This window comes from Montipora capricornis, chromosome 12 (genome assembly GCF_036669925.1).
Source record: "Montipora capricornis isolate CH-2021 chromosome 12, ASM3666992v2, whole genome shotgun sequence".
Taxonomy (NCBI): Eukaryota; Metazoa; Cnidaria; class Anthozoa; order Scleractinia; family Acroporidae; genus Montipora; species Montipora capricornis.
In genome coordinates, this window is record NC_090894.1 from 1,525,463 (window position 1) to 1,549,462 (window position 24,000).

Consider the following 24,000-nt stretch of genomic DNA (forward strand, 5'->3'; position numbering starts at 1 on the left):
GTAGAACACGCCCATTGTAGTTATGCTCCTGATCTTGATCATTTGGTTGACGAATATCAAGAAATGCTGTTGAGGCTGATTGACCATCATGCACCAATAAAGGAAAAGGTTATCAGAACGAGGTCCCAAGTTCCTTGGTATAACGAAGGGATTGCTAAGGCCAAAAGAGAACGCCGCAAAGCAGAAAGGGTATGGCGGAGATCGGGACACAAATCTGACTTTGCTATCTTTAAAAGGAAAAAGAACCATGCGACATACATTATCAATAAAGCTCGGAAAGGTTTTTATTCGGAGTTTATAGATAGCAATTAATAGTGAAGATCAGGGAAAGCTGTTTAGGAATATGAAAAAGCTCCTCGCCCAAAGTCAGCGTTTGTTGTTCCCTGACTATGATGATCATCAATCTCTCGTTAATGAGATAGGTGAATTCTTCTGCCATAAAGTCCTCAACATCAGATCAGCATTGGACTCCTCTAAAATTACTCTAGAGGAGAAGGCTACAGTAACCGAGGACCCAGTGGTTGGTGAAGAGAAAAACCTTCCAAATTTCCGGCAACTCTCGCGTGACGAGGTTCGTGCACTGGTACGAAAGACTACTGAAAAAACTTGTGGCCTCGATCCCATGGCGACATCAATGGTAGTAGCCTGCTTGGATGAACTGTTACCTACAATAACATACATTTTAAATTCTTGTCTTGCACTGTGTCATTTTCCATTAAAATGGAAGGATGCTCTTGTAGATCCGCGCCTCAAATCTGGGAAAGATATATCATTCCCAATCCTCTACCCTGTTAGCAACTTACAGTATATTTCAAAGTTAACCGAGCGTGCTGTTTACAATCAGGTCCACGACCACATGTTGCAACATGACCTATACCCTCTACTACAATCTGCTTATAGGGTTGGTCATAGCACAGAGACTGCGCTACTTAAAGTACAGAATGATATTTTGCTGAACATGGACCGATCGAGGGTTACGCTGCTGGTACTTCTTGATTTAAGCGCCGCCTTTGACACGGTAGACCATCAGGTGTTACTGAGACGGCTGGAGTCTAGCTTTGGAATAACTGGAACTGCGCTAAGCGGGTTTTCATCGTACCTGTCACAAAGATCACAGCACATCTGCTATGAGGGCTGTAATCTGAGACGTTTCACTTACTCCTCGGCGTGCCTAGGGCCCCTCCTATTCACTGTGTATGCAGGCAAACTGTTTGAAGTCATCAAGTTCTATCTACCTGAAGTACATGCCTATGCAGACGACACACAGTTATATTTATTATTTCAACCAAACACGGAGGCTGACCAAGTGGAGGCAGTCAATGTAATGGAGAGGTGCATCGCAAGCATGGGAAAGTGGATGAAATTGGATAAGCTTAAGTTGAACTCAGGTAAAACGGAAATATTGGCACTAAGCCACAGCTTCAAAAGATCAAGTTTAATCATATCAAAGTCGGTCATGTAGATGTATCAGTACTGGTTGCCTGGTTTCAACTCACATCAATAAGATCTGTTAGTCTGTATATTATCATCTGCATAATATCAGACACATTCGAAAGTATATTACACACGATAGCACCAAGCTTCTTGTGCAAGCAGTAATTATGGCACAGATTGACTACTGCAACGGCCTATTATATAATGTACCCGCTGCACATCTGTCTAAGCTACAACGTCTTCAGAATACAGCAGCGCGTTTAATTGCTTTCACGCCCAAGTTCGATCACATATCGCCGGTTTTGTTCAAGCTTCATTGGCTTCCTGTTGAATATAGGATTATCAGTATAAAATAGGCTTATTAACTTTCAAGGCAATTCATTTTAAAACGCCACAGTATTTACGTAACTTATTATCTATCAAGGAAAATAACAAATACTCTTTACGGTCGGCATCTAACGGTATGATACTTGAAGATCCTACTTATCGGTTGAAAGTCACATTGGGTAACCGATCGTTCAAAGCATCTGCCCCAAGAACTTGGAATGGACTGCCAAGAGAGATAACTTGAGACCAGACTAATATAACCATGTTCAAGACAATGCTAAAAACGCATTTATTCATATGGGCGTATTCCACTTTTCTCTAATTAGTCTCATGCAATTATAATGTAAATAGTTTAGTTAGTTAGCTAGTTTTTAGATATTTTTTATTTAATCATGTAATTTATTATGCTATAGGTGATTTTGTATTTTGTAAAGCGCTTTTGATTATATGTGCGTGTAAAAGGCGCTATTATTATTATTATTATTAAGGATGTTGACAGAAGGCGAAATTAAAATTTTGTGAGAAATTTTCCTTTGCAAAGTGGATAGCGAGACTATTCCCTTGAATATATATTTGTTACAATCTTCGAACATGTCGCTGGCCGAGTTTGAGGCGGATTGAAGGATTTTGGCTACATTTTTTGACGCGATCGACTGGTGAGCGTTTCCTACCTTCTCTTTCTTTTAGAGATAGGTCTTCGGTTGAGGATATCTCGCGAAATAGTGGACAGAATGGCACCAGATTATCAAAGAAAGATCACAAACAGAGAATAGACAAGTAAGTTCAACATTAGCGCCTATTTCTTTTATCGACTAAAACTCACTATACAAACCCTGTAAATTCAAAACATAATACAGAAGCTATACAGAGGCTAGGCCACCTTTGAGAAAACAAATGAGCATTTTTGACTTATTTAAGGCTATTCACACCTGACTTAAACTCTAATGATTTCACTGCCTTTAACACATGACGGCGGGCTGCAGTATCAAGATGCAAATCATCACGCGCATTCGCATCCAAAGCCTTCAAAATGTGCGGATAGACATCATGGACAGCGTCTTTGCCGTACATACAGTCCAGGTGGCCATAGTCAGGAATCTGGATCCAAGAGTACTCCTGAGTTGGGTGCGCTTCCTTCACAAGGTTGAAAGTTGTGTGGGTACTTTCTGGTCGATAACAGCTGTTTTTTTCTCCTAAAAGAGGTGACATTGTACATACACACTCACTAATCTCCTTGATGGAGGATATAATTCAACCCAATTTAGAGGAACGTTAGACTATAAAATCAAAACTAAGAATTCTTGCCTCCGCTTGTTAAGCTTCCGATAAGTCTGATGCCGGAAAATAAGCTTTTATCTAATCTCGTACCCAAAATTATATTAAATTCACTCTGTCTTACTCTGAAAAAGTGAGATCTGGAAAAGTTCGATCCTAGACCATTTTTCATAGGCTACGGTGAAAAGTGATACCGTGATAAAAACTAAACTGTGATTCTCTCTTTTGCAGCCCCAGGTTTCGCGATAATTCAAACTTGTTAGTTTTAAATCACGTGATCAACAGCCATGTTTTTCAACGAAAACAAAAGAAAACGTTTGCATAATAATAGAGTTAAATTCCCGGCGGATTTGGTCGGGGCTCCAACATGGCCGCCGTTTCTTTGTTTAGGGGCTCCAACATGGCGGCCGTGACGTTATGTGAAAACCGAGAATAGATCAAATCGCCTAACTCGATGTTGTACCCAATTTAAACCCTTTGGGAATATAACGTTTTGTTCCAGGTATTTCCATATCATTTAAATGTGAATGCTACTCTATGATGCAAATACAATACACGAAGAATCTTAACCCCTGAATATTTGAATTGGGCACAATTTGAGTTAACCGATTTGGTCTATTAAACAATCTTGACTTTTTAAAACAATCTCCTGAAGCGCTTTTTTCTGTTTTGGCATATGTTAAAGGTTTCCTCACTTTCCTCTACCCATTAAAAAAAAATTCTTCAACAATACTGTCGAAATCCCTGTTTTCTGAGTGTTTTCCGCGAAATCACAACAGAGAATAGGAAAATGCGCAGTGATAGAAAGGCTTGTATGTCGAGCCTCATTGCCACTGAGCATGCTCCAAATGGATAGTTTACCAGATTCCCCTTCCCCTTGGCAATGGGAGAGCTGGGTACGAAATTACATTTTATCCATAAGGTCCGCGCTAATAATGTTTGCAACATTCTTGGCCACGGACACCCATAGTCTTGGTCTAGGATCAATGTCTTCGAATTTGTCACGCAGGCAAATTGTTATAATAAGTCTGGTGTTGAATGTGATGGCAAAATATTATTTACTGTTGATGATGTGGTTCGCAACAAAGATAAGCCATACTAACTGTTGTGTAACTGTTGTGGAGGCAACAAAATGTATATCATTTGCTCAATTAAGCATCCTAGTTCAATTTTTAATTTTTCATAAGCATTCACTTGGGGATTTCCTAGAAGTAACCCCTTAATATAACAGAGGGTTTGTATAGGAAATTGCACGATTTTAAGTACAATTCGTGCTTATAGTCAATTGCCACTTACTTACTGAGATCAACGGCCTCTCTGTAAATTAAGGCAGCCGTACCTTACAGAAGGGACCAAAAATCAGATATTTATTATATATCGAGAGGGTCCGCTAAATTGGTCAATCATAGCGCCCGTACTATCGAAGAGATTAGCTAAATGTCTTTTAACAGGAACCCATAACCCGGAGCGTCGACTACCATACTGGGGCTATGTCACGGCGTTTTTATCGACCGTACTATTTCTAGACGAGGTTTTACCGCGAAAGGTTCAATCCCAGTCCAAACGCTTCCAAGAAATTAACTATGCAAGATTCTCCTGTTGTTTGATAAGAGAAATAACACGCAAGGCGGTAATAAAAGTTTCAAAGCAATACTTTTCAAGCAATTTGACTTGACATTTCGTACGCTCCAACATTCAGCAGCGTTAAAAGCAAGGTGAAGACACCATAACATCAAACCCGGTGTATGGAGCTGCCAGCTCAAAGGGGTGCATAAAAACACTTGCCCCTTATGGTGGCTATGCCATGCTAGCGCTGATGAGACCTAACAAGGCCGAAACAGCTGTCCGTGGCTGCCAAAGAACCAGGTGAAATGATTCAGTGCGCATGCATGACGTCATGGCCACACCGGGTTTGTGTTCACCTTGCTTTTAATGATCTGTTGCAACATACATTTTCAAAAGTATCCCGTTATTTTTTTAAGTTGAAAACCTATTTAAAATAATGAAATAAAAATGTATGTTGCAACATACGAAATGGCAGTTCAAATTAAATTTGAAGCTATGATCCATCAATATATGATTCATTTCATATACCATTTCGTTCATTGATTCATTCATAACGGAAACATTTAAACCCACAAATGACCACCTTCCAACCTACGATTCAGTGGCTTCATAGCTCAGTTGGTTAGAGCATCGCACCGGCATCGCGAGGTCACTTGTTCAAACCCCGTTGAAGTCCCGAAATTTTCAGGCCTCTCTACGCATTTGCTAAAATTGCGTTCATAACTGCGAGGATCATAACTTTACTTGATTTCATATCCGCAGTTTAATATATGATTCATTTCACATTCCATTTCGTTCATTGAACGATGATGTTCATGATGTTCATGATGTTGGGAGCTGGTCATTTGTGGGTTCAAATGTCCCCGTGATGAATATGATTCATTTCTTCTCAATGTTTCATTACCGCCTCGCGTGTTATTTCCTAATTTTTTTTTTAAATTATGTAAGATTTATAATTAATTGGCTATCACGGTTCCTGTTGGAGAAGACTAAATTCACGTGAAAATGTATCTCAAAATAGCTCGGTCTGTGAAAACACGTAAAAACGCCGTGCCACAAATAAAAAGAGGTTGTACCCCCCGGCTTATGGGCTCCTACTCTTACCAACAATAAAGCAGATGGGCATATTGAGTCGATTTATGTGCTCTCTGTAAGATGGTGAGTCTAGTCGATTCTCCTTATCCATATCAGGCAAATAAATGTCTTTTCCTTCGGCCGACACTAATTTCCTCTTCCTCATGGTCAAAGCCAGTTGTCTGCTGACCTCTGCAGTTACATAACCAAAGAACTCATGCAGGGTGTCGTGGGTCAGTGGGGTGAGGTTTTCATGTTCCCATAACAAGCCGTAAATGAAGGTGATCCTAAAGTACACATCGCACAAAATCAGACTTAATGCATGTTATATAAGAAATGTGTTCCCTACTTTAGAAACTAGTAAACGAATGTGCACGGGATTATTCGGGTACAAATGGAACTGTCGTGGAACTGTGTTTGGGGGGGGGGGGGGGGGGAAGGGGGGGGGGGGGCGGGGGGGAAACGTGCGATGGCGTTTTGAAAACAACGAGAAATACATTTATCATCTCCTGTCTATCCAAACAATTCCACTCACTCGTGTCAGTCTCATTAAGCCGCGGCTACACGAGCGTTTTTTTTCCTCGCGCCGGTGATAAGATTTTTTCACATTTTGTCGCGTCGCCAGCGCGCGATGAAAGTCGTGTAGCCGCGGCTTTAGAGTTCCTGGAACGATGAATTCTTATGGTTAAGACTCACCCGCGCACTCTCCCTGAATAAAACAAATCACGTGGTACAAATTGAATTTTGGTAACCAGACGGTTTGTGTGTTGAAGGTGAAAGACCGTCCGAAAAATGAGTCGTTAGTCGAGAAGCAAAACGTGGATTGCTTCTTTCTTTTGTATTCTTCGATAAAACCGGTCTGCTGTCTGCTGGTATCAAATATAACGATAGCAATGTCACGACTTCTTAAACTTTTTTTTCGCGTAGGTTCTCAACGTTAAAATAAAACGAATCAAATAAAATCGAGTGACATACTGCCAATCTTTGGTCCTTGGTTTTCGACCAATCAGGCGCTAATTATTTTGACAGTCTTTCTATTAAAGCCGTTCTTCTCCGCGCTGCACCCTTTGCCGTGATGTGCAAATAATAGACACAACAACAAGAGCGAATGCACTGCCAGTCATTTCTGGGACAAACCTGGTCATCAGTGATGTAAGATTGATTACTAGTGCGCTAAATAACCTTCAAAGACAACGAGTCAGTTGTGAACCAAAGGGTTCAATACATTTGAATCTTCCTAAATCTTCTCAAGTTTACTATTCAATTTTGTGTTTTCGAAAGTTGGCCATCAGGCTGCTGACCCTACCTCTCTCACATGGAACACTGACTTACTCACCTATGACAAACAGGATTACGACACATTTCTTCATAGGGTAAGACCACATGATCAACGGCTTTAACAAATTGATTGAAGAGCCTTTCGCTCCAAGAGGCGTCATCATCAGTATCCACTGTAATCCCTTCAATGCCAAGAGATTCCAATACTCCCGGAATGTGCAATCCCGCTTTCATCTTATTGAATGGACACGGAATCGGATTGGCAGCCACTTGACTGGCCACCACATTTCGTACTTTGCCTTCAAGCGCTCCAGACAGCAATGATGCAAACAATACCAAAGATCCAGCGCAATGAGCCATGATTTGGACATCCTTCTACAGGAAGGCAAACAAAACAATATAATCCTGTTTATTGCCTCTAATTGCCCCGTAGCGTTTCGACCAGGAGGCCGAGCACACGAGGGGGAGGAGTTGGCGGGGGGGGGGGGGGGGGCAATTGGGGCTGTTACCATAGAATTCTCCCCGCACACAGTTTAGAGTGAACAATGACAGATTTTTGGCTCGATGTGGCCTCAAAAACCTCAATCGCCTTCAGTGCGGTACGCAAAGGATCAACAAACTGCTCCTAAAGAATCGACGAAAGTCAATCTCAAAGTCAGGAACCTTTGGGCGAAGCTTTTCACTGTTTGCCAAACTTATCGGAACCGTTGAGTAACATTTTTGTCAGACGTGAGCGATTTCTGCTGTGTCGTGTAAAGGCCTTAAAAATAAGGTCTTAAAAGACCGAAGCTTTGGAACTCTCACTTAGGAGGAAAAGACCATTTGTAATGGATACCTGAAGGACGTTGGGCATCGGCACAGCATTTTACAGTTTCTGCCGCAGTACCATGATTCGGCGACGCATGCTAATAATTTTTCAGATGCTTCAAACGAGCGTTTCATAACGTTGAGTTTTTTTTGGCGTAATTTTCCTGTGTTTGAAAAATTAACTTCATTCCTCGCATCTCAATTGGATTTTACGCAAGAAAAATTCTTATCAATCTTTTATCATCAGTTTGTAGCTCACATCCCCATTTGAGATCATTGTTTCGATGATTTGTATGGAAAAAGTTATAAAAGCGGTTCTTTTCAAAGGACATTTTTTGTGTGAAATCTCTCACGTTGTAGCAGTTTTCAATTGAGTGTTGAAAGTAATTTCGTGATTGCTTCAGTTTACCATTATTAAGCTTGGTGATTTGCTGCGTGGTTAGCAAGCAGACTGTCTGCGTTTATGACGAATGTCCGTTTCTACTCCGCTTTGCATTTTTCCCAATTTCATGATTTGTTCAGTGTCCCTTACTCGTTAATAAATTGCTATAAAACTTCACAGTACACGAATTGAAGTAAACTCACCTGTTTAGTGATCTCGATCACTTTGTTGATAGCGGCTGGGTAGTCATAATTTGCACAATCGTCCAGTGTGTAATCCCTCCGTACCATTGAGGGCAGGTTACATGAAGTGCGCCAATCGACAAGCCAAACATCATACCTGGTAACAGAAACCAGGTATAAAAGAAATTTATAATTGACTTTTGATTAACAGCTTGTCACTGTACCTTGATGTCTTTTGTGACCACAATGGCTTTCTTATCATCAACATCATCATCATCATCATCCTCATCATCAGCATCATCATCGTCATCGTTACGTCCAACATTATTCTTATTCCGGTAAATTGTTCAGTAAATCCTAACAATCATTCCTTTACCAATCACAGAAGGGAAGAAATTTTCTCGAGGAAATCTGATCGCCTCGTTGAGTAACCTCGTTGAAACCAAAAAACCTTGATTGGACCTACCACACCCATTCAACTCCGGAGTCGATCGCGAATTAGGCATAGTGTAGCGGATATACTCCTGTTTCGAAACATTGTAGACTGTTTCAGTCCTTCGGATGTTGCAAGGAAAACGGGCTTCTAAACTTCTAATACTTTTTCGAAAAGTATTGTGAGCGGGAAACAGAACCAGAAGAGAACTTGGGCAAAAGATTACTCCTTACTTCCTTCCCGCATCGGTTTTTGCTACTGCCCTGGCTACCATCCAATATCTTCTAAGACTTCTGTTTGTTGTGTCCTGAGACTTGGTTTAACTAGTCGCCTTGTGCCAGGATTGAGACAAAAGGGGGCGGGGCGCTAGAAGTTGCACCCCCGAGGAAGCGCCAAAAATCCGGAATCCTTTCCACGCACATTTTCGGCTATCTCGCGCTCTCGCAGTGATTGATACGCAAGGCACACTCGGTTACGTACCTGTGCTGTACCAAGTATTCCACAAGATTTGTGTTAATGGTGTCCAGGCTAAACATTCCACTGCTGACTCCAACCCCATGAAACAGTACAACTGGGCCCTTGGAACCACCATTGTAGCGTGTCAAGGCTATTTCGAACTGTAATAACACAACATTCAAATTTTTAGGTCTTACCTTTAAAAGACTTTTACACAGGTCTCCATCACTTTCACTTTGTTGGATCACACTATAACACTATATACGCTGGTACTTTATCAAACTGAAATGCCTAATCATTGATTAAGATCTGAAGATAGGTTACCATACCGACCGGCCTTTTAGAAACACCCCTTCTGTAACTTTAACGAAACCCGCGCTTTGATTAGCAAGTTGTGGCCCAGTTAAAGAAAATTTGGGAGGAAATTCAGAACCACGTTAAATTTAACTGTCGAACTTTGGCCTTTAACTGGCTCACCACAAATCTTTTCAAAACCTTGAAAAATGTTGGATCTCGACACGCTGATGACTGTTCAACAAGTTATACTGTTGCTATGACAACCTATAATTTCAAGAGATTTATCATGGCTTGTTCACCAACGATTAGGTAATTGTTTAATACCACTATTTCGGTATGAAGAGGCATACAGAGTGGCAGTTTCGATCCATTAAAGTATACATCTTACTCCAACTTAAAATCACCGCCAGCTTAACATTCTTCGTCGAAGAAAGTTCCTTTTTTTGAGCTCGAGGACGAGGCAAAGAGGGCTAATTTAAAAAAAAAAAAAAAAAAAAGAAAAACAAAACAAAACCAACATAATATTAAAATTCAAGCCATTTTGGAATTTTTTTTTCTGAAGCATCTTAGCGGGCCGGAATCCTAAATCCTTGAATCTTGTTGACTAATCGCACGCTCGTAGCCGGTCCATCTTTTTACGGTACGGACCACGGTCCGAAATCTGTTCCGTGTTGAAACTGTCGTGGCTAATTGAAATGTTTTTACTACGGCGCGACGAAACATTGGATTGCACCTGTTAAAATGCAAGTTTTCGCTTACTAACCGTTGCAAAGAGAAGGAAAAACAATGGAAATGCAATGGAATGAAATGCCTGGTTATTCTTCAAAAAGGAGAGTATTCACATGGTTTACTGTTTTCGAGTTGGTGGGTTTCTTGCACTATTGACACGCCGTTGAACTTAAAACAACTTTTTGAACTCGGGTTTTCGGTTGACATCCGTTATTTTCTTTGGAGTTCTATTTTCTAATCTCGTTTTATATTGCTTTATTTAAGAATATACGGATTCCTAGCTATAAACGGATTCCTAGCTAAAATAGACAAACAAAAGCATCGCCTACATATGAACTAATGTCAACAAGTTTTTCTTGAGTAGTTTTCTAAGTTGTGCATTGATTTTTGAAGGACTTGACAGAGAACAAAGATGAATCCTTGTAATAGTAAGATATGAAGGCAGAGACAGATGTTTGCGTATTTTACGCTAAATTTGTTCCTCTTGTTTTAAGAAATTTCGTTTTATTTGCAACAAGACAAAGCATTTTAATACGTAGAAAATTATTCCCCTGTTTGTACGAATTTTTCAAACATAATTGTTCAGTTTGTTTAGCTCACTTCTCTGTGCTTGCCAAGACTATCACTGTTTGCTTTTCATATTTATTGCACCAAGAGATATTTGAAGTTCTGTTCTATCGTTAATGTATCATTTTTCTTTGAGGTTTGCGAACGGAGCGCTTTTTTTCATTTATAAATTTCAACTGCAACAGTACGACGTAGAGCGCTTAGAAAGACTTTTTGCAAACTTGTTTACAGTGTTCATTAAAAAAAAAAAACAGAAAAAATAAATAAGTTACTCACCGGCTTAGGTCGGTCCGTATAGAGAAAAACAATGCCCTCGGCCTTGAATACGTCCCTCGGCCTGCGGCCTTAGGCCGTACTCATGACCTCGGGCAGAGTTTTTCCCTATACGGATCTCCCAGCCGGTGAATTAACAATTATTCCATGAGTTGGATATGAGATGGTAAATAGCCAACGAGGCGCGTAGCGCCGAGTTGGCTATAACCAGTCTCATATCCAACAAGCGCGAATGGAATAATTGTTTTATTAAATTCCTTAAACTCCAAATATTTGGAAGTACAAAATACGAGCGAAAAAACAGAGAAAGTCTGAGCGAAATGGAGAAAACTTGATGAAGATGCGACGTTGTGTAATACCTGGTGATCAGACAGACGTAGGCTCATCACAAAAACATTTCTTGCCTTTTCGCGTACTTCTTAACGTCGAAATTGATCCAGACTTTCCACAAAAAAGTTTCTTTTCTTTTTTGGCTTTATTCACAGAAAAATTTCGCTTTCCGGCGAAAAAAAATTTCGTTTAGCGACGCTTAGCGCAATCATTTACCATATAAGGTCAAATTAAGGTATATGAGCTGATAACCGAGATTGAGTGAACCAATCAGAGCACGCGAAATGCATTATCCGAGGTTGAGAATTTAATAATAACATATATTTCTTAGGAGCGCGCGTAGCGTAGTGGATATCGCTCGCGGACTGCATTTCAGCGCTCCGGGTTCGAATCCCAGCTCGTGCGTTCCAAAGTTCACTCAGCTTTCCATCCATTCGTGGTGGGTAAAGTGAGTACCGGTATTGCTGGGGACAAGTTGTGCATGCATCGGGTTAGGAGTGGCGCCCACCCCTGCAGTGAGTTACGGTAGATGTCGTTAGTTACTGTAGAAGCTAAGAAAAAGGAGCCTTCGGGTTGCCTTCGACTTCGGTCGGCCCCTTGTCTTGTCTTGTTTATTTTTACTGTAAACTGCTGGAAACCGCGAATTTGAAGTCTGGGGAGCCAATCTCGGATGGCCCTTGAAAATAATAGCATTAACCAAGAAACACATACAAGGCTCAAAGGAAGCAACTGAGACACGAAGCTACAAATAACAAACTCCAAAAAGGAATAGTAACAAGCCCAAAAACACAAATTCTTCCAAACTACAATTTAAATGAACTTCTATTCTTTGTGTTCACATGTTCAAGGTTTTTAACATGGTTCGAAAGGCAGCAGCATGCCAGCCATTTATGAATGAATAATTAAACCGGCAAAATCGTCTGTCCGCAAGCTCTGGTTGCAATGCTATTTAGTAATGCAGCCCTTACGATAGCTCAATTTGGAAAAGGGTGTTTGGTTAAGATTAACTGGTAAGCACAAACCAGTGTGGAAATTTTGGGGGGACACGAACAACAAAATCAAATAAACTGTTGTGTGCGGTTGTGAATGGAAAAACAAGCAATCCGCACAATAAGCAAACACAGTCTCCAAACCCAGTCTCCTCAAAAGGGAGCTATAATACACGGTTCAGTGGTTACTTGTAGCTCACCTTGTCCTCAGTGAGGCATTTGTAGGCTTCAGGGATGCAGCCGTGAAGATTTAGGGGCCTTTTCTTCCTGGGCGGCGCGTCGGTGTTGAAGTATGCGTCACAACATGAAACTGGGCCGTAAACTGTCCAAATAGTTTTGGCAAAGAATGCGCCAAAACGTGCCATCCACCGCAACTTCTCGAGTTTGCTGCGTGTGTTTGTGATCTCCATTGTCGCAAGTTGCTTGGCAAAGTTATGTGCGGTTATGTAGAGTGTGGCTTTACCCAAGGGATCTGTCTGGCGGGATTGGAAGATGTTAACAAACAAAGTTGTAGTATCCTTCAAACCCGTTTCCCCAAAGTGGTCCTTGTGGACGTATTTGACACCTTCAAAGTAAAACTTTCTGCCAAAGTCTCCCATGAGAGTCATTTTGTAGACCATTTCCTTGGTGTCCACGTGGTCTTTACTGGTACTAAACAGCCGGAAGTGACCTGTGGCATGAATGAAGATGATGGTTTCTGATTGCTACAAACGAGAAAAGGAAAGATCTGACAGCAAAATAAGCACAACGTACTGAGGTCAAGGAAAAAAAAGAAGAGATTGCCCAGAAAAAAGTTGACTTTTAGGAGCCCACGTTACTACAATCTATATATTCTTAGTAATTGTCTGATCGTTGCTTGCTGGAAATGTAAGAAAATAAGGAGAAATTCAATTTAATTCATCACTGCCATTGATTTTAAAAGCACAGTGACTGTATTCCATCATTTTTATGGCCACTAATCACTACACTTTATACTTGCAGCTATTGTTTTATCCGAGCTTGTTGTGAATTTACGATTATATCATGGAGAAATGCAGGGGCACCCAACGAATCTGTTCCTCGCATTTTCTGTTCCCTAGAGGAATCTTGCTGGCTGGCAAAAATACAGGTGTTTCGATTAGCTGGCTGGGAAATTTTGTTATTGATAGAGGTTTTGCCTGGGGATTACTGACTTTTTCTAGCATTTCAACCCGAGCTGGCTGTAGAAACTCTGAAGACTGAAAAAAAAGAAAAAGAACCCGTTCCCTCTCCCAGAGAGTAGTCACAAACATACGACGGCTGGTCAGAGTGATTGCGCTTGCGGAAAAAACCTGTTTTGTCCCGGTTTTGTCGCTTTTGTTCGGTCGTTTTGGATCGAGGGATTTGAAAGCGCGCGGAATTCCTTGCTGGGAAATAAATTTGATCAGCTGGCTGGGAAACCAACCAATTTTATCTAGCTGGCTGGGAAATTTCTTGTGTCTTGCTGGGAAAAAGGAACAGATAATGTTTTCCCAGCAACACTGAAAAACACCTGAAAATGCCTTAATAACATTTATTTTCATTAACTGGGGTATAATAATACAATTTACAACAAATTGGTCATTGGGTGCCCCTGGAAATGTAATTTAATTCATTTTGAGGGACTTTCAAACCTGGAAAACAATCTTCACAGGCGCCTATGTCTAAAGGTTTACCAACAAACCATGCTAACAACCCATGCCAAGTCGTAAATGGCCAAATAGCCAAGTATACTGATTAAGGTCTCAGAGTCCCGCACAATTATAGTCTGATCAGTATTCCCCTTTAAGACAGCATGCAAGGGGTCGTGCTATCTGCCTGTACATGGCTATTTTACCAGGGGGTGGAAGCCATGCAGCGTGAGCCATTTTTTGTTCTCCTTGTTCGGGGCTTATAAGTATGGTATAGACCCAGGAAGTTCCAATTTCTCCTTATAAAATGAGCTGAGCTTATTAAACCTACCTTCAAAAACCGACAGTGGAGCAGAGGATAAAGCAAGACACATCACTGTCCCGGAAATCGTTGCTGAGTGCAACGGATCACAGTTGAGCATGCGCTCAACATCATCAGAATCAATGGTCAGAGTGAATTCACATGGTGTATGCTTCGCCCTGTTTTTTAATGGTTCATATGTCCCGACCATCTTCTCAGTGAATCGAATTCCTGGCTTTTGTTTGACAAAGCTAGTCTTATCTGTGAACAAGAAAAGGTGTCATGTTTTCGCAACTCACTCTTCATTCTCTTGTCACTTTAGTAAAAATACATCCTAAGGGTACAATAGCAAGTAAACCTGCTGCAGCCTGTAAGTGCTCGCAATCGTTAAAAATGAAAATAGCTAACTTTAAGTTTTCCTTTCTCTTTAGTTCAATGTCAAGAACTCCTGACTGCAACTGACTCATTACCACAAATAGATGGTGAAGATGGATTACCCTGTTGTTCACTACCTGAAACTGGATCGTTAGGTTCTGAAATTCCAAAGTTCTTATTTGCTTACTTAGCAGGAAAATAGCCCTGGTCAAGTAAGTAAAATCAGGAAGATCTCGTGATTCTCTTTGCAATCATTTTTTTTTGCACAGAATTAGTTATTCCCCAAAGGGCCAAACGCTTTTTGTCATTAATGTACCGTTTTATTACTGCATTTGAAAGTAATGTTAATTAATAACTGCGACGAGATCAGCATCTTAATTTGATTCTCTCCACAGTTCATATATAAACAAACAAAAAACAGAAAATGCCCATATATTATATTAATAATCCAGGGAGTGAAGCGACTTTTGTAATATCAAAAGCTTAAAGGAAGTATGAATAATATGAATTTGCAAAAAGAGAAGTGATGATGACTTATTGGTGGATCCATAGTTAATAGACGGAAATGGTTATGAAACCCGAAAACGTTTTTTTTTGTAGGTTTTTGTGCTCTTTTTTGGCCTTGACCGTGCACAAAACACAATATTTGTTTACTCCGTACTGAGGAACTAACCAACAGAAACGTGTTGGTTACGTGATTCTTGCATAGTCACGATAAGCGCAAAACAAAAGATTGTGCTCGGTCGTGGACTTTCCAACCTATATCTTGACATTTTTGTTTGCTGCTTTGATATTTGCCGGGCCTCCAAACCATTCCTCTCTATTAACTATGGTGGATCGCGGATGAAGAGTACTTGCTTAGAGGTTTTTTTTGAATAAAATAATTAGGATAGTACGCGCACTCCCATTGGTTAATAGCTGTGTTTAGATGAGAGTATGTAACCACGGCTGTGACATCACGCGAATTTTGATTGGTCATGTAATGGCAGATGGCAAATATGAGCGTGTATCAACAAAATCTGTTTCAAGCAAGAAGAAAAAAAAACCCAGCAGTTTCCTTTATTTGTCGAATTATTTTTGAGAAATATTTTATAAAAGTAATACAGGGCTTTTTTCCATGTTTACATAGCCTCATCTAAACATTCGCGGGGTTGGGAGAATTCTCGACAGCTATTAAAACCATCTCGAGATTGCATAACTGTCTTGAATTTTCCAAAGGTCACCCTCGTGTTTAGATGAGGCTATGTAAACACGGAAAAAGTCCTATATTGCTTATAAAGAGTAACTTGACTAAAGGCCCAGTTCTCACATTACTATGGTAGGCTCATTAACGTTTGCTTGGCAGTCCTCAAACATGCATGACAAGGAGGTGACGTAAAAAAGGCAAACTTATATTCAATGATTAATTTAATAAAGTAAACATGAAAACGTCTGGCATTCATTGCAGCAGTCAGTGAAGTGATTTACCAAGTGGTTTGAATGTATCGTAGTCAATGTGCCATCCTTCTCTCTCAGCAAGAAGTCGCATACAGCGCTCAGCCAAGCATGAAATGGTCATAGTGGGATTAACACCCACAGCAATGGGAAGAATTGCACCATCTACTACATATAGTCCCTCTAGAACCTGGTCAGAATCAGCTGCAATGACACATTAGAAAGGACAAGATGAAAAGGTTCCTGTGAGCTAAAAAATATACACTTAACTCTCTCAAAAGTCACCAGCCCTGGAACACTTAAACAAAAAATTACCCAGAGTTTTTCGTTCTGCTTTAAATGGTTACAAATTATAGCTGTCTTAGGCTTTCTGCTTCATAGTACCACTACCAACATATAGCCTTCGTATAGCCTCACCCCATCCCCCGAGGGAAAGCGGGGAGTAAGTACGGCTACATATAGGGTACCACCACTACCACTACGGGACTATCTCTACCACGGCCACTGGCACTCTCCTCCTACTACCACTACCACTAAAACTACAACGACCGCTACTGCTGCCGCTACTGCTAGTGCTACTGTTACTACCAGGTACATTCCACTCCTAGTATGAGCTGTTACTGAAGTTTTGTGGGTAAAGATGGCTAGCCTACCTCTTATCTACCCAACCCATGGATGTAAAGTAGCTCTAGCCCCAAAACTATCCTTTGCGATCAGAGTGTGGTCTTCTTTGTGTCCGATTCAAGTTTAAATGCAGAGGTCAAGCAGACCAGGGCAACGCCCTATCATCTGAACTGAGGCAAATATCAACGCAGTGTGAAAGATCTTCTCAACAGTTAATCCTAAAATGCTGGTTTGTGGTCTGCTTTGGGACTTGACCCACAAACGCCTGTTTAACAGTCCGGAGCTCTTGCTAATTAACCTTACTGAGCACTGATTTTTAAATACTACTTACCTTCAAAGACTTGCCCAGCATGGTTGACGACAGCGGTTCTTCCAGATTTCCCCATTGGACAGCCACCAAGAGGATGAGCTGTGACAACACTTTTGCCAAGAGCAGGAGTCCATGTGGGATTTTTTACAAAAGTCCCTTTTAAGCCTTTGGTGGCCTTTTCCATTGCTAAGTTTACTGTCTCAAAGTTCTTCTCATAGCCAACTCTGTTCCAAGTGATGTCAACAGTATCATTGTCTTGGTTGTAAGAGATGATGCCGCTTGCATCATCGTAGCTCATGCATAGAAATGATAGCGTGTTATCAATTCCTTTCCCACTCAATTGCTAGTAAGTAAGTAAGTAAGTAAGTAACAAAGTAAGTGAGTAAGTGAGTAAGTGAGTAAGTGAGTAAGTAAGTGAGTAAGTGAGTAAGTGAGTAAGTGAGTAAGTGAGTAAGTGAGTAAGTGAGTAAGTGAGTAAGTGAGTAAGTGAGTAAGTGAGTAAGTGAGTAAGTGAGTAAGTGAGTAAGTAAGTAAGTGAGTAAGTAAGTAAGTAAGTAAGTAAGTAAGTAAGTAAGTAAATAAGTAAATAAGTAAGCAAGTAAGTAAGAAGTAAGTAAGTGAGTAAATAAGCAATTGAGAGAATTAGCATCGCGTATTTTTCGGAAAACAGCAAACGGCAAACCTCTCAGTGTCACGTGACATGGCCTTGCGCTCGAGTTTGCAGTCTGCTGTTCAGTAGGAACTCACGTTTGCACCCATAAGTCATGTTTTAACTCTTGAATTAACACATTTTTTTGAATCCTTTGCACATCCTTGAGGACTCTGGCCCGTCAAATGCCGAACCTTATGCTTAAGTCTATTAATGCCGCTACGACAAACCGCTAACAACTAACTGCGGTTTGAATTTTGCGGTCGACTTTGGAAACGTGATGCTAAATATCCCTAATGACTTTATTTACCGAGGGTAGCACATAAAAGCTAAAAGCTAATAAACTTCAGGTGCGGTCCTCCAGAACAATAAAATAACCTACAAAATCTAAAAGCATACACAAAAAGCAAAAAACTAGGTTACGAATGGTCACAAGTTTACTACTGTACTGCACAACAATGAGTTTAAAATTTAAAAGCTCAAAATTGAATTAAAATCCTAATAAAAAGTTAAAATGACAATATGATGCGGCAGCCTATGGAGATGAAAAATTCTACACCAGATATGAATGATGCTTTCCTAAAGCACATTAAAGAGTCAATAATTTTTTTAAATCCCACGGTAGAAGGTTCCATAGTCTTAAATGCCCTTCTTGCTACCTTTAATTTAATCTCTCTCGCAGAGCAAATTACATTCTTGCTCGCGTATGTAGTATTTCGTGAACGTGTTTGCTTGCAAACCCCCCATGAATACATTCATGTATTAATGCACCTTCGCTTCTCTTTATATTTGCTAATTAGAAAGAAAAAAGATCAACAGAAAAGTCTCTTCAGTTCTGACGAACGATAAAAATTGTTCTATGGTTGATGAGACTAACTGTGACTGTGAGAGTCCACTGAGTGATAGTATCGTAAAGAGTTTCTTCTCTCAGCAACTAGCATCCTATTTGACCAGTTATTTGTGTTTTCTAAAACTTTTTCAGACGTTTACACACTTTACCCCAGAAGTCATCATAAAGTCGTTAAAAAATATCTCAGTTCAAGCAAGTTAGACGTCATCATCGCCAAATTTTCCCAGAACGCGACTGTTTCATTAACTTACACCAGAAAAATTGCTACTTCCTGTTACATAAAGTACTACTTTAGTATTTCCCTTGATGCGTGGGGTGTATAAAAAGAGCACATGGCAAGAAGTGCAAGTGCTTAGTCAAGATTCAATCATTCAAGTGAAGGTATGATCCTCGCAGTTATGAATGCAATTTTTGCAATTGCGTGACCTCGCGATACCGGTCCAAACACTCCCTAATAATAATAATTACAATAGTAATAATAATAATAATAATAATAATAATCGGCAACTATGTAACGTCACGAATTTGTTCACAATAGAGAAAAAATCATGAAACTTAGGTGAACACTCAAATGTTTGAGTGACCTTTAGCACCGAAGTTTTCGGGGTTTGAACCCGTGACCTCGAGATACCAGTCCAAACACTCTCTAATAATAATTATTATTATTATTATTATTATTATAATAACTGCAAATCGGCAACCAAGTAACGTCACGAATTTGTTTACAATAGAGAAAAAATCATGAAACTTAGGTGAACACTCAAATGTTATTGCCGTGTTTAATTAAGCAATAAAATTTGGAGTCTATTGATCTAGTAAGATGTAATAACTATTCCCAATAATCGTAACGTAAAACCGCTGTGAGGATGGAGGTTTCCTTCAAGCAGTTTCTTACCTGCCAAGCCTTTTCCAGTGCTTCGTTTGAGGAGAACTTGTCGATTCCAATGATTTTAGCGGCAACCATTAAACCAACAGAGTAGAGCCCGGAAAGGACAGATGGTGGGCTTCCATCTTCAATGACGAAACCCCTTTTCAAGTTTCCGTCTGTTGTTTTACGGAAGTCCATCACATAGGTTATACAGGGTCCTGGCGGTTCTACTTTCTTCCTTTCGGTCATGTGTTTCGTAGTAAACCCCACTGTATTTGCTGACTTCGCTCCATTATAGCTGAAACCCAGTGCATCACCGTTTGTGGAGAATCGCTTTCCTGTCTGGTCAGAAATGCGGAGTCCGTGCCTTTTTGAACGGAGCAACAGCTTGGTAGAGCCAATCGCTCCAGCACCAATAATGACGTGAGTTGCTCTTATGGTCTCCTCCTCAACTTTGAAACTACCTTTAACAAGACGCTTGTACTTGACCATCCAGTCACCTCCATTAGGTGCCGTAGTAACAGACATGACCTCTACCTTTAAAAACAAGTTTCTGTTCGATTCACACTGAAAAAAGGTTTATGTGCGCATAAAGGTAAATCTGAACCAAGAACAGCAATCGACATGGTTGGTAATCCCTTTGATAACATCCATTTACCAACTTCAAAAACTGACTAGATCATTGGATATAGGGACTCTGAGTTCTGATTGGCTTAGTTGCCGTGCCATTTCAGCCATTACATCATGAAATGTCGCCCATCAAATTATCTTTTGCTCAAAACAAAGAGTCAGTAATAATTTGCAGCTCTTTTAAAACAACCACCAAAAACAAAGAAAAAAACCTTAGAAAAAATTAAGCAAAAACCAAAAAAAAAGACAATTATTTCACTTGCACTCCTTTGATATGAGATGATTATAGCCAGCTCATTACTTCGTACCTGGTTTCTATATACCATCTCAAAATCAATGCATGCTCGCCGAATAAATGTTAAAAATAAATATCAACAGTGGCAGGAGGTTCCAAGGAAAACTAAATGTCGATTTACTGAGGAAGTATGCTTGAGGAAATGAAAGGTAAAAAAGTGTGCTTATCGAGCTCGGACAGTTAAAGGGGAGGTAGCCGGGCAATTCAGACTTTGCGTGTGCCATCCGCTTTAGCTTGAACTAGCATTCTTCCTGGAATTTTCGATACATATAAATTATGACAGTGTCCATCTTGCCGGTTGCCATGTTGAATCTACTTTTACCTACAAGTAGGTTAAATTGGCGATCCTCATTTTACCTGCAGGTTGAATACGCACTCAGATGAATTGAAGAAACTTTTTTGGAGCTTAAATTAAGCCTAGGGAAATATTAGGGTGAGGTTAGGATTAGTTTTGGTTATTACAAATGGATATCAAGTGACTTATTATAAAAAAGTAAATAATGAAAAGAATTGAGTAGGGTTAAGCAGTTCGTCGTTGTAGTGTATATAGCGGTGGAGGGCCCAAATTCGAGTACCGGTAAGTGCATAATACAGTTTTTTGTTCCCTTTTTAATGGATAAGTGTATATATATATATATATATATATATATATATATATATATATATATATATAAAACGATAAGATCACACGAAACATTATGAAGAATAGTGAGATGCGTAAGACAGAGCTTGGGGAAGTTACAGTTGTTTTTAGCTCTTTAGGATGGGGGGGGGGGGGGATGGGATGTTTGATAGCTGCTTTAACTATGCTTTAACTAGATAGAGTGCATATTAAGTAACCTAGGTAAATTGAGGATCACGAATTTAACCTAGATAAAAACGAATTCAACCTGAGATCGGATTTTACCAACAAAATCCACACTAATGTTACATAAGGACAACTTTCCGTAGCATACAGCAACCGAGTACAAAAGAATGCCACATGCAAGTGGTTTCATTATGGTTTTTAGTTTCAGGGTGTTTGGAACCACCTCTGATGAGAAACATGGAAGAAATTGACCATGCACCTCATCCAAGGAAGATTTTAACTCGGTGACAATTCAACAGCAGTTGTATATCTTTAAATGAAACATTGCAGGTTCAAGGTGATAATATTCAGAGGCAATTGCAGGTTTCGTTACAAGCGCAATTGATTACTTTATTATGATTTAGTGAATACATTTTTTGGTGCAGTCAAAGCTTGTTTGTTCTGAAATAACAAATAAGCTTGATTTTCATAGTAAGTTCAAACTGGAACTCTATCCATTTAAGGATTCAACCGCATTTCAATTGCATGCAAAAAAGAAAAAGGGCGGTGTGAGGGTGGACGATACAGTATGACAGATATGGTTATAACATCATCAAAGATTAGTAGTTTCCATTAGTGTAGAATAGCATGACCAAACAGCTTGTCTGTGGTGGGGAAGCTACCTTAGTAATAACTATGAAAGTTTAAATTCAGGACCTACCTCCGTGAATATCTCGGCACCGTGGGCCTTGGCGTCAGGTAAATAATTCATGTTTAGGGTGTTCTTAGCACCAACATTACAGCCCCCACAACAGTTTCCACAGGCCGTGCACTTAGGTTGAGGCACTCCAACATGATTGGATGATGTGTCCTCGAATGTTACGTAGAGTGGAGTTTTATAAGCTATCTTCTGAATATCTTCAATGTCGCAGGCGTTAAACCCTTCCTTCATACGGTCAATTTTATGCAGTTTGGGGTAATGATCTGGATAGGGTGTGGGTTTGATCATGTCTACGTAATGCTTTCGGTCAATCTTGTGCAAGCTATCAAGGTCTTGCTTGAGCTCTATGGGCCATAATGGGTCGTCAAAAACCCCAGGCTCCGCATCAAGGCCAACATTAGCATTTATGAGAGAGCCTCCTCCAAGACCACATCCTTGAGCAACACTCAGGTCGTCAGTGACATAAAACTCATATAGACTGGATGGTTCGCCTGTAAAGTCAAGTGATCAGGAAACACTGTATTGTCACAAAAATTCCCACCGGCTACGAGACAAGTTGCTCGACAGGTGTTTAACCGGGCAACGTTTCCTGCAACTTGTCTTGATTTTAATGATTACATTATGTCGAAGGGGCATAGTTTCCTTTTGTTTATGCCGCACAACGCGGCGACCCAAGTTGTCCAATAGATGTTACACTGTACAATGTGGGGAAAATTCCCACTGACATTGTTGCAAAAATCATTGCGGAAAGTAGAACGGACTTCTACTTTCCTACTTTTCAGAGCGATTGGGCCAAGAAAGGTCTAGAAATGTCTGTAGCGGGGTGTGTCACGCTGGGCAATTTTTCCCGCAAATTGCATCGCAACAAAATTGCCGATAGACAAGATGCACCAAAATTTTCCTAGTGCAGCAGCGGCTTTAGAAGCTCTTATTAGGTATAACTTAGCTAATAGGCGACTGTAGCAGCTTTTTTGTTCTATTTGATGACTTTGGCGCGCCAATCTGTTACGATCACTTCCATTGAAGAAACCATTCATCAAGGTCATGAAACCTTCAATAAGTATTCAAGAGGCCAAAAGTGTGCATTTATGTCACTTTTAGCTTTCTTTTGCTTTTTAATCGATGGTATTCGGTTCATTCATGGACGCAAAGAAATATCGATAAGTAAACACGTAATACCTGATGAAATGGCGCTTGATATCGACATTTTTTCATCCTCGCATTATAATGTTGAGTACTGTTTTTAACTACCGTCAATTATATCAAGAGTGCATTGATCGCTCATTTCGTGGCAAACAGCCACTAGGTTTCAACAAATTCATTTTAGGATAGTCAAAAATAAGTCAAATTGTCTGTCCTACCACCAATTTCGAAAATCTGAGAGAAATTGATATATATCCATCTTCTTAAATTAAAAAACAAATATGGTATTCCTACTGACAGTAAATTTGGTTTTAGGAAAAATCACTGTACTTATTTGTACGACAAAATTTCATCTGCTATCATTACCTTGCACCTAACTTCTAGGCGGCCATGTTACTGTACACGGAACAACAGCGGAAAAGTCTTTTGGGAATTAGGCTCTATTATTATGAAAAGTTGACTAACTTCAGTATTATGGTGTTCGAGGTTCTGCCCTGAACTGGTCTTGTAGCTATCTTAGAAACAGGCAACAATTTGTTGAATTTGACGGTCATTGTTCGTGTTTTTATCAGATGCGATACGGGGCTCCTCAGGGTTCTATATTGGTACCCCTCCTTTTTCTTATAAATGTAAATGACTTACGTATTGTGTCAAATTTCTTAGACTTTATTCTCTCTGCCGGCGATACTAATATCTCCTTTTGTCCATAAAGATGATATTTTTCTTTGTGAAACCGGTGTTACATTCTGAGTTGCTTTTTCATTAATGCCAATCTAATAAGTTATCTATCAACTTTAAGAAATCAAAGTTAATGGCATTTGGACTTCGGCGAAAGGTCACCTACAGAAATGATTTCGTCTCATTTTTAGTACTCAAAGACAAAATCTATTCAAATTCTGTTTTATCCTTCGTTCATAAAGCAGAACTGCGCTTGTTTAATAAGCTATGTTGCACTGTCGTATATGTATGAACATGTAAAATCAAAT

At 40.0% G+C, this 24,000-nt stretch overlaps 1 protein-coding gene across 1 annotated transcript in view; it reads right to left on the bottom strand.

The window, feature by feature from the left end:
• The window catches only part of LOC138026907 (uncharacterized), a 44,122-nt gene that overhangs the window by 14,422 nt on the left and 5,700 nt on the right, over nt 1-24,000 (bottom strand). The window contains exons 3-13 of the mRNA XM_068874362.1: nt 21,868-22,362; nt 19,466-19,971; nt 17,093-17,414; nt 16,171-16,341; nt 14,359-14,589; nt 12,600-13,069; nt 9,239-9,375; nt 8,347-8,482; nt 7,013-7,329; nt 5,707-5,963; nt 2,691-2,954 (exon numbers count right to left, since the gene is read on the bottom strand). Coding sequence (XP_068730463.1) covers nt 2,691-2,954; nt 5,707-5,963; nt 7,013-7,329; nt 8,347-8,482; nt 9,239-9,375; nt 12,600-13,069; nt 14,359-14,589; nt 16,171-16,341; nt 17,093-17,414; nt 19,466-19,971; nt 21,868-22,362 — 3,306 coding nt within the window. The remainder of the gene's footprint in view (nt 1-2,690; nt 2,955-5,706; nt 5,964-7,012; nt 7,330-8,346; nt 8,483-9,238; nt 9,376-12,599; nt 13,070-14,358; nt 14,590-16,170; nt 16,342-17,092; nt 17,415-19,465; nt 19,972-21,867; nt 22,363-24,000) is intronic.